This window comes from Etheostoma spectabile, chromosome 5 (genome assembly GCF_008692095.1).
Source record: "Etheostoma spectabile isolate EspeVRDwgs_2016 chromosome 5, UIUC_Espe_1.0, whole genome shotgun sequence".
Classification (NCBI taxonomy): Eukaryota; Metazoa; Chordata; class Actinopteri; order Perciformes; family Percidae; genus Etheostoma; species Etheostoma spectabile.
In genome coordinates this window covers 5,054,454-5,067,838 of record NC_045737.1, presented here as the reverse complement: position 1 = coordinate 5,067,838, position 13,385 = coordinate 5,054,454, and the positions used below count along the sequence as shown (strand labels likewise).

Below are 13,385 nucleotides of genomic sequence, written 5' to 3'. Positions count from 1 at the left end.
GTTAAAACTGTAGCCTGCAGACTTCAGTATTAATAAACTGAACTTTGCTGCAGAACAAAGACCATATTGTTTTTATCTTCCATCCGCAACTCCATATTTGTCTTTTTCTTCTTCGTAGAATTGCACAAAGAAACACAGCCTTTCTCTCTTTGTCAACAGTGTTGAGGATGCAGTTTGTTCTTGTTTGAATAATCTAATAATTGGAATTGCCAATGAACAAAATTGAGCATGGGTTCTGTGCTTGAGTTCAGTGGGTTCAGCCATGTGTGGTCGGTCGATTGATCTGTACAGTGGGAGCATAACAGTTGCGGGTTCTGCAGGAGTGCCGATTAAAACGTGTAGTGTGAGTCAAAAGATTTAATGAAAACCTGCAGTTGACATGTTACAGTAAAATACAGTTTATGCAATCATTTTATACATTTTTGTGGCGCTTCGGTGTTGTGTTTTAGGATAGCTACAAATTAAACTATGCACTGTGCAACATTTACTCACACAACCCTCGACTACATGGAGCCAGCTGGTTCAATTATAAGAACACAGCAGTCTGCCTGTGATCAAAAATATAAAACTGAATCCTCCTTTGATCCATGTGTCTCTTCAGTTTTACCCTTATCAGAACAATTAACAGCCTTTTTTCCACACTAGCTTCTAATGAATCATGAAAAGATCAAATAGAAAGAAAGAGGAGCAAGGCAGGGAGGGAGAGCGAGAGATAAACATGAAGAAGTTGCGAAAAGAGAAGGGAGGATAAATTGAATGAAAGAGGGGCAAAAGGCTTTGCTTGCCTTGACAGGCCCTAGACCCCCTATGTCAACGTAGTCCATCAGAGCTGTGCGATCTAGATGAGATTTATTAATCGCTGCTGTGTGTGTGTGTGTTTGTGTGTGTGTGTGTGTGTGTGAGGTTTAGGTTTACCAAAGGGAGGGCTTTTGTCAAGCTTTTCTCTGGGATTTAGTTGGGTGGCAGCAGAGTTCTTGTTAGACTCTGAGAGGAGAGAGAAGTAGTAGGGACAAGACTTCTCAACTTCTTTTAAATCCCCCTCTTCCTTCACATACATGGAGGTACAGAATAGTAAAAGCCTCTTAAAATGTATTCCAGTAAATCACAACCACAAACTGTGACACAGTGCCAACAAATATTGAGCATCACTGTTTATTGAGAAGTACTAGTGTATTTGTTAGTGTGTGCAGTCACTTTTTATTTTTTTAAATTTATTTAACCTTTATTTATCCAGGTAAACTTACGGTATATCTAAGTAACACTGGGTTTTTACATAGGGCTACATACAGTATTTTGTGTTGGTACAATTGGTCACATGTCTTAGTTTGTTAAAAATGATTTTGTGTTTGTGTGTGTGACTGAGAGTGGATGTTTGTTTTTGTGATCGCATGCCATTTTTATTGACCTAAATTGGAGTATCAGTGACAGCTGGATGATAAGAAAAAAAACTATGATGGGACAAGCATGAAGACAGCAGCTCTGCCTCAAACTCCCTCATGAAGGAATGTACGGATGGACAGACAGGGAAGGTGGGCAATTACAAAATTTGATCAGGAGAGTTTAGAAGAAAATTAGGGCAAATGTCTGAATAAACTGTCCAAAAAGACAAAAATATGCAACTATCCAGTCATACAGATGGATCTAAAGGTTGAAAATTCTCTCTCAGTGGATAAGGCTTACAGTATTGCCAAACGTGTACAGATCCATCACAACTCTATACAGTCCCTGACAAAAGTCTTGTCGCTTGTGTACAAATGGACCTGAAGTGCCGCTGAATATATTTCTAATCAAGATTTATTTACAAGAATGGCTCATTTTATCCCAACAGCTTTTGTAATAATGTTTCAGTGCAAAACGAAACTGTCAAAAAGTATTCTAATATTACAGCTTGGTAAAGCCCATTGAGTCAATTTTTGCAAAGACATAGTGTGTCGCCTTGTCATATGAGCTTCACCTGTGACTATAATGGATCAATTAGGTCTCAGGTGTGTATAAAAACACCCCAGTACACTAGACCTTCACATCAACTGCAACTAGACCTCTGCAAACATGCCTAAGATTCACCCTGAGACTAAATTTGATTATCAGAGGCTGAAGACCAGATCCACTGCTGATGTGGCAACACCTTCAATGTGTCTCAGCGTCAAGTACAGAGGATAAAAAAACATCTGAAGACACTGGAGACTTTTTGACAAGCCCAGTCAGGCAGACCCCGCAAGACAACTGCTCAAGAGGACCGTTTTTTGGCTCGAAAATCCAAGGCCAGCCCATTTTCCACTGCAGCAGAGCTCCACCAGACCTGGTCCCCTGAATTCCCTGTGTCAACCTGAACTTTTGTCGGATTCTGTCTCGAATGGCCTCCATGGTTGAATCAGTGCCCAGAAGCCAGCACTAAACAAAAGACACTTGAAAAACCGTGTGGCATTTACCAAGGCCCACAGCCTGCTAAAAGGATGGACGCTGGTGAAGTGGAAGAAAGTGGATTTTTCAGATGAATCTTCTGTTGAATTCACACACAGTTGCGCAAATATGGCAGGAGACCTACTGGAGCCCGCATGGATCCAAGATTCACCCGAAAACAGTGAAGTTTGGTGGCGGAAAAATCATGGTCTGGGGTAACATCCAGTATGGGGGTGTGCGAGAGATCTGCAGGTGGAAGGCAACTCAATAGTCTCAAATACCAAGACATCTTAGCTACCTCTTATATTCCCAACCATAAAGAGGCCATATCTCTGCAGCAGGATGGTGCTCCATCACATACTTCCATCTCCAATTCAAAGTTCCTCAAGGCGAAGAGATCAAGATGCTCCAGGATTGGCCGCCCAGTCACCAGACATGAACATCATTGAGCATATGTGGGGTAGGATGAAAGAGGAAGCATGGAAGACCAAACCAAAGAATTTTGATGAACTCTGGGAGGCATGCAAGACTGCTTTCCTAGCTATTCCTGATGACTTCATCACATATGTATGAATCCTTGCCAAACCGCATGGATGCAGTCCTTCAAGCTCATGGAAGTCATACAGATATACATTTGATCTCACAGCACAGCACCACTATTTAATTTGCTGACATATTTTAGTATTTGTAGTAAATTTGTTCAATTTCTGTATAGGCGACAACACTTTTGTCTTGCCAAAATTTGACCTTTCTGTCTTGTTTAAATGATAATCTTTTGTTAGTGAAACTAATTATTTCAGTGCATTGTACATCATTTGGGAGGGTTTTAGCTTTTCATATGAGCTATTTCTTACACCAATTGATTAATTACAAGTCAGGTTAAGCAGGTGTTTCTACAAAATAGATAAGCGACAAGACTTTTGTCAGGGACTGTAGTAGGTTTTGAAGTTTGGCAATCTTTGTGTTGTGATAAAGATATTCTAAGAACAAGGTTATCTTACTTAAGTATAACTGGACCTTTCGGCCGTATTTTGTATGGATGTAATGTTTAACATATTACAAGATATTTAATGAAACTTGGTTGGGTGGACAAGAGTGTGGAGATTAAAGCAACACTAGAGACATTTTTGTACTTTAAAATAATGTTTCCAAATAATCGTTTCTGTGGTTCAACAACTCGTAACAGGGTGAACGGCACTTCTGCATTCGCTTTGTGGCTCTCTACCGGCTATAACCGCACTATGCAAGCTTGCCAGATCGGGTAGCAGATCTGTATGTCAATATCATGAAGCTCTCCTCACCTAACTGGGAGAGGACTGTAGTCTTTCAAAAGGGAGTGGCAGCAGCACAGAGATTGATATAAGGAGCACAAGGAAACAGCAAGAGCTTTAGGAATTGAGGTTAAACAGGAGATTGAAAAGATAGAGGAAGTGGAGTGCATTATATAGATTATATATATATATATATATATATATATATATAAATAAGAAGGTGGGAGACAAAGGCTAACCCTTTGACAGAGCTAGAGGCATGGAAAAGAATTAACATAAAGATGGAGAGAGCATATTGCATGAGGACAACCTGAGAAAATAGTTGCAATGCTGAGAATAGGACATTGTTCTACTTGACTATACAATAGATTGAGAAGCGAGGGGATGAGGAAGAAAGGCTTTAGGGGAAAATGTGGAAGCTGTAGTTGAAGTGTATACCAAAAGAAATGCATTCCGTTAGAAGATATTAAGTTAGATAACTCGGTTACAGGATAAATGAATATGGGAGCGCAAGAGATAGAGGGGAGAGAGGAAAAACAAGTGAAGGGTTTGCGGAGGAGGGTGGTAGCGAAAGAGGGATGGGAAGGAAGGAAGAAAAAGAGAGTTTGAGGGAGGGGGGGGCGAGAAGAGGAGTGTTTGTCCTGGCAATCCAGAAAACGACTCGGTGGGTGTAAAAATAATCTACGGTAGCCACCTGAGAGGCTGCAGTGTCACAGTGCGCCCCAGTTTAATTTAGACCCAATGCATATGACATGAGTTTTGTCAGATTTTGTCCCAGTTAAAGTGTTTTACTGTATTTTAGAAGACTGGAGTAAAAATCACACTCTAGAGTGGTTGCCGGAGGGGTTTTCAGAGCACCAGTGTGTCTAGGACAGTGTTTTGTACATAATAAATTGACATTTGTGTACATTCACCTTTGTTTCAGCAGACATTAGGAACTTCTTTTTATAGTCAAGCATGTATCATTGTGTCACATGCTGCATAATTAGAAATTAATAATGTATAATTAGAACTACTGCAAACTCATGATTATAGACCGTTCTCCACACCAAGACAGAATGAGAGGGTTAAAAAGATACATGTGTGCAGGAAAACCTATAAAGATACAGGTTTAATGGGTACACACACACACACACACACACACACTCACACTCACACTCACACTCACACACACACACACACACACACACACACACACACACACACACACTATACACAAAACAAACTCATGCGAACAGGCAGTCATAAACACACTTATCCTCACACTCAACAGAACTATATAAAATGTTTAGTAAAAGCTTAAGCACAAAATAGACTGCCAGTATAATCTGTCAATATCTCATTTGGCTCTTTCCTTCCAGGTAACCTCATCCCCAAACACTGTTTCTGTCTGTTGTCTGAGCCTCACATTAACAGCTAGGATTGTCAGTTTCTCACACACACTGGCACAAACTGAAGCGTGTTAATGTGCGAAAGAGAGAAAGGTGTTTAAAAAAGTTCTTTGAATTTCATATTTTCTGCTAAATGTCTGTTCCTCCATATCTGTGTTTCCGTGATATGAGTTCATGAGATAAAATCCTAACTTTTAATATTGACATTTGAATAGGGCTTTTACATCTCTCATTATTTATAATGCTAATATCTTAAAAAGTCAATTCACTTACATTAATATGATGTGGGATTGCTCCGTGCGCTCCGTGTCATCAGCGGGGGGGTAGGGGGTTGAATAGGGTGTATGGGGTGGGTGTGGGGGGGTCGGGGTGTGTTAGCTTACTTTGTCTAGTCTTGTGTATGCTATCCTCCTCATGTGTAAATATTTTCTTTTTTTCTTTTGGAAATTGTACGTTAGCTTTTTTATATGTTAGAATTATCTTGTTGTTTTGTTTGTTTTAAATTGAAATTAAAATTGGATCACAAAAAATAAGTCCTAGACTAATGGTACTTAGTGACCAGTTATCTATCCTATCGTGGGCTATTTCAACACTTAACTGCTGTCTGTCTAAAGTAACAATCCACTACACCCTCTAATAAAAGAGAAAACAAAGTTATTGAGTGAGCAATGACTACAAAAAGAGATTTAAGAGACTGCAGCAACAGATTTTAATAATACATTAATACATACATAATCTTTTGCTGGCACAACTCTTAACTTTGAATATTCGCAGCAAAAGGTCCTTAAGGCAATTAAAATGATTCAAGAAGGCAAGTCATTTTTGCTGGTTTGAGTGGAGTTGAGCAGATTTAAAGGCTTCCTTTCAGATTTAAAAGAGGCTTAATTCACTCTGATCACGTAGACAATAGTCCTAGTCCAAATACTCAAAATGATATCTGAAGTCTGACTACTTGTTAGATCTAAGCCACATTCAAAGCTTGTCTTTGTGCAACCAGCTTCTGGTCCTCTCAAATATATTTTTTTTGTTTTACTATGTGGGTTCCTGTCTCAGCAACATGAAATACAGTAGAAGTACAGTATTTCACAGCATTTAATAAGCCTGATTTGTATTACCCTTTATGCTAGTATATGCTATATATTTCTGTCTCAGTGATAAATCCAGCTCAGTGGCTTTTGCTATATTTTTAGGACATCTCGGCAGGTGACATCTCTCATCTATTTCAAACAGCATAAATATAACTGAAGTGGTTTGACAGGTTGCCAAACTGTTTCTGTGCGAGGTGTCAGTTTTACTGCCTTTTAAGGTGCTTGGCACAGATAGAGAACCTGTAGCATCCAAAGAGTGCTGTTGTTCAAAAAGGACCTCTGGTTTATACAGGAAAGTTACAGCATCACAGCATATTGTGTACAGTATGTGTTCAGATGCACAGAATCTTTTATTTTTCAAAGCTACTTAATCAGAGCAGACTTGTCAGATAATGGTGACCCCAGTCTTTAGAGTCAATTGACAGCTGAGTATATTCATAAAGACAGGTGACAAAGGTCAAAGAATTTTAATTGTACATTCTTGAAGGCATGCTACTCTACAGCATCTGTACGTGCAAATGACACATTATTCATCGCCTCCTCTCTTTGTCACACTTAAGATGCTTCTTTTGCCCTCTTCTGTCAGCTCGCATAAATACCATGCAATTAAAGTCATAATTTTAGTCAGTCAGGCCCACAGACAGCAAGCAGACAGAAAAAGACATGGATACTTAATGTCTGGGTCAGTGCGCGCAGGTATGTGATTGTTGTTTTTTTAATCCAGTCATAATTAAGGTAGATGTAGGCACTTTACTGTAGGTTGTCCAAGCAGCCATATGAGACTCCATCTAACCACACTAAGGACTCACGTCTTACATTTTTTATTTATTTTTTACTTTTTATCCAGTGATCATTTGGCTTAAGCAGCCTACATTGTGGCACTTTCTGTACTCAGTTTTTGTTATTCAGCTCCATACAAGATATTAAGTACACCACTTTATACTTAATGTATAGAATGTGTAAATGCATACTTTAAAGTGTTCTAAGCGATGTCATGCGTGTTTTAGGCTAGAACATTTGATGTCACATACAGCAAACATCTCCTCACTATCCGCGAGCTGCCTGTCCCCAGAACACTCTGTAAAAAATAACCGACAAGAAGGATTTGGGGGTGAGGGTTGGGAGGGGTTAGTGCTGTCTGAAGTACGGACGGGAGGGGGAGGGGACGGGATGAGGAGGAGGGAGGGGCAAGCTGGACTTGTTTTGTTTGAAAATCAACAAGAACTATTGTCCCCTAACATCGCCTAAAGCACCTTTAATTAGGAGCACTATTTTGGCAGTAAGTGCACATAGAATTTAACAGCTTTAGCATTTTGTACTAACAGGAAATGTGCTAATGGACATAAATCAGACTGTGTTGAAAGTTCGAACGTTTTGAGATCCAATTCTTCAAAAGAAAACATAAGCCGGTAGAATTTACAAAATGGTAGTAAAAAGCCAAGGAGTCATACTGTTTTTTTTTCTTTTATGTTATAAGCACATTTTCCAATTACTGTAGTTTAATTTTTAATGTTTGATCTGTGACCATAGTCCATACTCAAAACATGGTCAGAACTCCTAGATAAAGAACTGTAGCTGTTTGAACACAAGGATCAATTACATATATGAAGACGTGTAATATGTATGAAGATGGCCTCAGAAATAATTCTCTTTGTGTTCATTCTATTAAGTCATGTAAGAAACTTCTATTCAATCTAAGTCTTCTAAATATCTCATATCTGACCTGCTGTGGCTTCTTATGATATATTTAGATTTCAATGTATGATTGTTGTGATCGCATATGGAGCCCTGCATGGTCAAACCTCTGCCTACAGTACATGTGTGATTTACTTGGTCTCTGTACCAGTAGTTGAATGGGTTTTCTTTTAGAATTTCTGACCACGGATTCTTGGCTGTTAGTCAGGCTACGTTAAAACTAAAGGTGATTGAGCAATTGAAACATCTGCCCACAACACTGGAACTGCCTCCCTTTGGGTTTAAGATCAGGGGATATTGCTAAAACTTTGAATGTTTAAAGCTCAAATTGTCAGATTGGCCACATTGTTTTTTGTTTTTGTTTTGTTTCTATACTTTAACAAAAGTCGTATTGCAGCGGAAACACCTCCACCTCCTTGTCATCTTGTTGGAAATTGAAGTGGTAGAATGTTGTGACCAAGTAGGGTATGCTGGTAGCCTAAGATGTAGTGACACTACAGGAATGTGTGGTTGAGATGAGTTATACTATTTCACGTCTCTTCCAGCCCCTTCAAGTCACAAGCACTTGTGGTCTCAAGTGTACTTTTAAATTGGTATAAAGAGAACAAGGAGAATGCATTTGGTCATGCTGTTATTTCTCCCACCCCTCTCCCCAATTTAATGAAATAGGCAATTTCTTAAACAAATTGACGTGTTAAAATGATAGATTAAAAAAAAACTTCCCAAATGCGTGTTTTGTCAAAAAATGATAACAAATTGAATAATTTCTGCTAACAATGCGAATGTGATTATCTTCATACCGTCTTCAACTTGCTGCTTGCTGATTGCGAGGATAGAGTGGCCTCAACTGCGATACAAAATCACATAAAGTGGATACACTCCAATGATTTTGATCATATTTATCCTCACCGAGGCCATTTCAATCACATTAGAAATAAATTTGCATCCCACTTTTCTTCCACAGACTTTTCCATTCAATTCAGTCTTGAAATTGGTTGGAATTCCATCTGATAGGTGACTAAATGCACGTTGGGGTGCTTATTTCAGGAACCACAATAATGTTTCTCATTGAAGGTTCACATTTGTTAATGTCTTTCTCTTTTTGAATGATTTTTGTAGGGTAGTACTTGGTATGGTTGTTCAGCAATGGATATATAATGGCAACAAAGTTAGGCCAGGACACATTTTTGTTATTTAATTGTTGGTCACCACATTTTGAGGTCATATGAGCATGTCCAGTCCTGGTATTGGCATTTAAATCTGCGCGGCCAAGTTGAGGAGCATCATCCCTCTCTTTTTCTTTTTAAAGATGATTTTTTCAGGGTTTTTCCCTTTATTAGACAGAGACAGTGGATAGACATCCCTCTCTTTTTCTTATCCTTCTGTATTCCTCTCACAGCTTATACCAATCTCCTTCTCTTTATTTCTGTTTATACTCTTAAGGTCTTTTCTGACCCCTAAACAAACCACACAAGTCAAAAACGTCTACATGGATTTAGTCAAAAGTCAGTTCTGAACACTGAGAGACACAATTACTGATATACATGCAATGTCATGAACACATACACACTGTGGCGTTGTAGCCAGACAGCGCATTTAGAACAGCCTTCAGTCCTATTCGGGTGTGATTAATTTTAGAGGCTGACTAATGCAGTATTTGTCACAGCATGTTGTGATTTTTCAGTCCCATCCAAATCTCATGTTAGTAATTTTGGTGATGTCTGTGTATGTGTTCTGATAAATGTATCCTTATAATCTGTAAGTACCGGTATCTGTTGTGGGTACCGGGGGAAGGAGGACCAAAACGCAGGTTAGCATGTGAACACAGGGTATTTTATTGGGGGGAAAAAACGGAAAACAGTCCCCAACAGTCTGAGGGAAAATGTCCAAAAATCCAAAACACAAAGTCCACAGGGGTCCAGGGGAAAAAGGGCAAAAAATAAACAAGACTAACACACAGGGAGAAACTTACAGGGAATACGGGAAGGCAGCAGAGAAGGTATCAAGAGGTCAATGAACTAGAGGGCGACGGCAAACTGGCTAAAAGATCTGACAAAGGACAAAGGGAACACGGGTTATATACAAGAGGTAGTAACGAGGTAACAGGGAACAGGTGAGACATCAGGTGAATCACACTAGGGCGGGGCAGGACAATCAGACAGGCAAAAAGCAAAGCTAGACAAGACAGGAAACCATACTACCAAAACAAAACAGGAAGCAGAACAAACAGACACTTACCGGGGAACACGAGACAGGAACAACAACACAAGACCAGGGAGAAAACTAAGAAACAAACACAAGAAGGCAAGAAAAAAGGGAAAAATAATCTCAACAAGACCCCAACCCATGACAGGTATCTCTCTTGTAAAGCCACGTAAATAAAATCTATTTTGATTCAATGCCGCATGGGTTTTGTTTTTGTTAATTGTTTTTCTATTTCATAGTAGGAAAGGTTTTGTGTCATAGGTTTTTATCACCATGGAAGCACTTAGTGAAGCTTTTAACTTTGTTTTCCTTGACCATTATCTTGTGTCTATGTTAAGCCCCCACACAGACATCAACATCAATTAGCCCAGTAAATTAAGGAAGCCAGAAAACAAAACCCCTCAAAACCTTTTGAGACACTTGCACATCTTGAGTGTATTGTTTTTTTTATTCCCTGGAATATGTGAACCATGGCTACCAACTGTTTGGCCGCAAGTTGGATGAAAAGTGTTTATTGGTATGACTGGGAGGAAATGAGACCACACTCTCCAGAAACACAGTTATACCCCAACCAAAGTGCTTGTCAGATGACTGAAAAGCATACCCCCAACACACACACACTCAACAAGTGTCTTTGTCTTGCAGCCCATATAACAAATGTATATGCTTCCTAAATTATTATTATTTTTTGCTTCTAGTAATGTAGTCATCATAACAGTCATGATACAACCCATTCATGTGCAGGTTATATTTTTACATTTCTGAATATTGATGTGACCTAGGCAAAAGGCTAGCTGTCTGTGTTTGCATCAGAGAGGTTATTTAAAGGATGGTGTAGTAGCTATATGGCTCCCTGTGGTCTCCCTCTGACTCTCTGTCTGTCCTTTAGCTAGATGGCTCCCCACGGTCTCAGACCATCATGCTCAGCCTCAGGCCCTCTGTGTCCTCTCCTCTCTATCCCCTTTCCTCCTGTTTCCCCTTCATTTTCCTCTTATTTTCTTGCCCCTCTTTTTGTCCTTGAAGAGGTAACAACCATCTGCCTGTCCGTCCGTCTGTCTGTCTATCATTTCGTTTTCTCCATAGTATCGCTCCTTTAATTTGGCTCTCTTGTTCTTTTCCTCTCATTCTCTCTTTTCTTCTCCCCTTTTTACATGTCACTCTCTGTTAACACCTTAGCTACCTGTCAGTTTTAGAATTAAGTTGAGTATTTTAATCCTAACTACTAGGTTGGAGCCCAGCTACGTTTCTGATTATCAACCTCCCCATGAGTCACTGTGTAGCCTGAGATCTTCTGGCAGCTCCCTCCTGGCTGTTGGACTGTCAGATAACTGAGCTTTAGAAAACCCTGCCAGTTGAAATCAGGTTGGCAGACTTTATTTTTTGCTGTTTCACTTCAGTAACTTTGAAACAGAAGGCATGTCAAACAATTTTACTTAAAATTCTCATATTATGTTTCCTTTATTGTGATAGATGTCTTTATTGTGCATCATAGATTTACAAAGTAAAAAAGCCACCCCAACAGGACTTACCATCTCCAACAGAAAACACTGTTCACAAACTGCTCCAAACAGCTCTATTGTAGTCCAGCCTTTACTCTCCCTTTGTAACACAGATATAATGCTCGCCTAGCTGCTAGCGTGGCACGCCCTCTGACTGTGCTTCTTAATGGCTAGTACAGTGGTGCTCATAAGTTTACAGGCCCATGCTTAAGTTGACTAAAAAGAGGAATAAAAAAATCATCTTTTGAAATATTATTATGACTTATTGCCTTAATAAAAAAAAGGAGAAATCCAACCTTTAAGGACACCAATTTTCTTTGTGAATGATAAATGTATTGTAAATAAATAAATGTTCTTCCTTAAAATGCAGGGGGCATAAGTATACATACCCCTATGTTACATTCCCATAGAGGCAGGCAGATTTTTATTTTTAAAGGCCAGTTATTTCATGGATCCAGGATACTATACATCCTGATGAAGTTCCCTTGGCCTTTGGAATTAGAATAGCCCCCATCATCACATACCCTTCACCATACATAGAGATTGGCATGGGATACTTTCCATAAAATCATCTCTCAATGCAAATCAAACCAGCTATTAGTCTAACTGAAATAAAACCATGCCAATCTCCATGTATGGTGAAGGGTAGAATAGCAATTGCTGGACAGTTATAGTCATGAACATGAATACGTCATAAACATCTAACACATTTTAATGTGAAGTAATGACCTTTTTTGAGTCATTTACAATCATCTCCTTTTTTGTTTGCTGTGAAGCACTTTGTAACTGTTGTTTTGAATGATGGCATAAGAATAAAGTTATTTTTATTAGTATAATTATTCTCCTCCCTCCCCTGTCTTCTGTCTCTTATGTTGCTCTCCATCTCCCCACAGTAATGTCCCCCGACAACACAAGGTCATATTGCAGTGCTGTGTGTTTGGTGGGGCCACCATAGGACACACCAAGTTTATTGCAGACACGTAGAGAGAAGAGGACATCACAATGCCTGCTGCATGCATGACAACTTTATTACACATAGGCACACGCTTGCAAGACCAGCGCCAAACACGCTCATAAATGCACATAAAACACTTGCAAACACACGTTAACTTTTATGGAGACAGCCAGAGAATCGCACGCACACACGCACGCACGCACACACACAAACACACACACTCACACTAACACACACCTTTTGTATGTTGTCATCCTCTTAGGCTCTCTGTATTGCTTTTGCGGGAATATGGTCCCTTAGATAAATCACGGCTGTCTGCAGTGTCCTAAGTAATGTCTAACATGGTGTCTTGTTGCTTGTTTTTAGGATCCTGGCAGAGAGGAGGCCTTGTTGCAACAACTGAGAGAGAAAGATGAACAGATTCTCAGACTCCACAGTGAACTGGTAAGATTCACTAACCAGCAAACATACGTCTAATTATAAATCGAGGAACCCCTGTATGTATGTGCGTCTGTTGTCTTTCAAACATCTCGTTGTGTGACAAGACACTCCGATCACGAGACGAGGCGATACACAAGATTGGGTTCATGAGAACGAGCCTGATTTTAACATTATTTTAAAGGAAACCTCAATGATGAAATATGTCTGGAAAAATAGTCTTTTATTCAATTGAAGGTAACTAAATGAAAATCAAGCACTGTGAAAGGATTTGCCACAAACTCAAATGGCTTCTCTCCTGTATAACTAACCTTTTCAGACTTAATAACTGTGGCGTTTCCACCAGGAATCCGAAATGCTGCCACACAAACAGTTTAAAAGTGGCAGGTAGGGTTGGGTACCTTTCACATTTTTACCGCTACAGAGAAGCTCCCGCTTACTTC

At 39.5% G+C, this 13,385-nt stretch overlaps 1 protein-coding gene and 1 long non-coding RNA gene across 6 annotated transcripts in view; one reads left to right on the top strand and one right to left on the bottom strand.

The window, feature by feature from the left end:
• ccser1 (coiled-coil serine-rich protein 1) overlaps positions 1 to 13,385 on the top strand; it is a 133,336-nt gene that overhangs the window by 53,254 nt on the left and 66,697 nt on the right. For all 5 annotated transcript variants that reach the window (XM_032515427.1, XM_032515428.1, XM_032515429.1 and 2 more), the window contains exon 9: positions 12,871 to 12,948. In XM_032515427.1, the coding sequence (XP_032371318.1) occupies positions 12,871 to 12,948 (78 nt within the window). The remainder of the gene's footprint in view (positions 1 to 12,870; positions 12,949 to 13,385) is intronic.
• Positions 2,157 to 7,206, bottom strand: LOC116689097 (uncharacterized). Its single transcript, XR_004331920.1, has 3 exons — positions 7,122 to 7,206; positions 5,661 to 5,662; positions 2,157 to 2,168 (listed from the first exon to the last, which is right to left on the bottom strand). It is a non-coding gene; the product is annotated as an uncharacterized LOC116689097 (long non-coding RNA).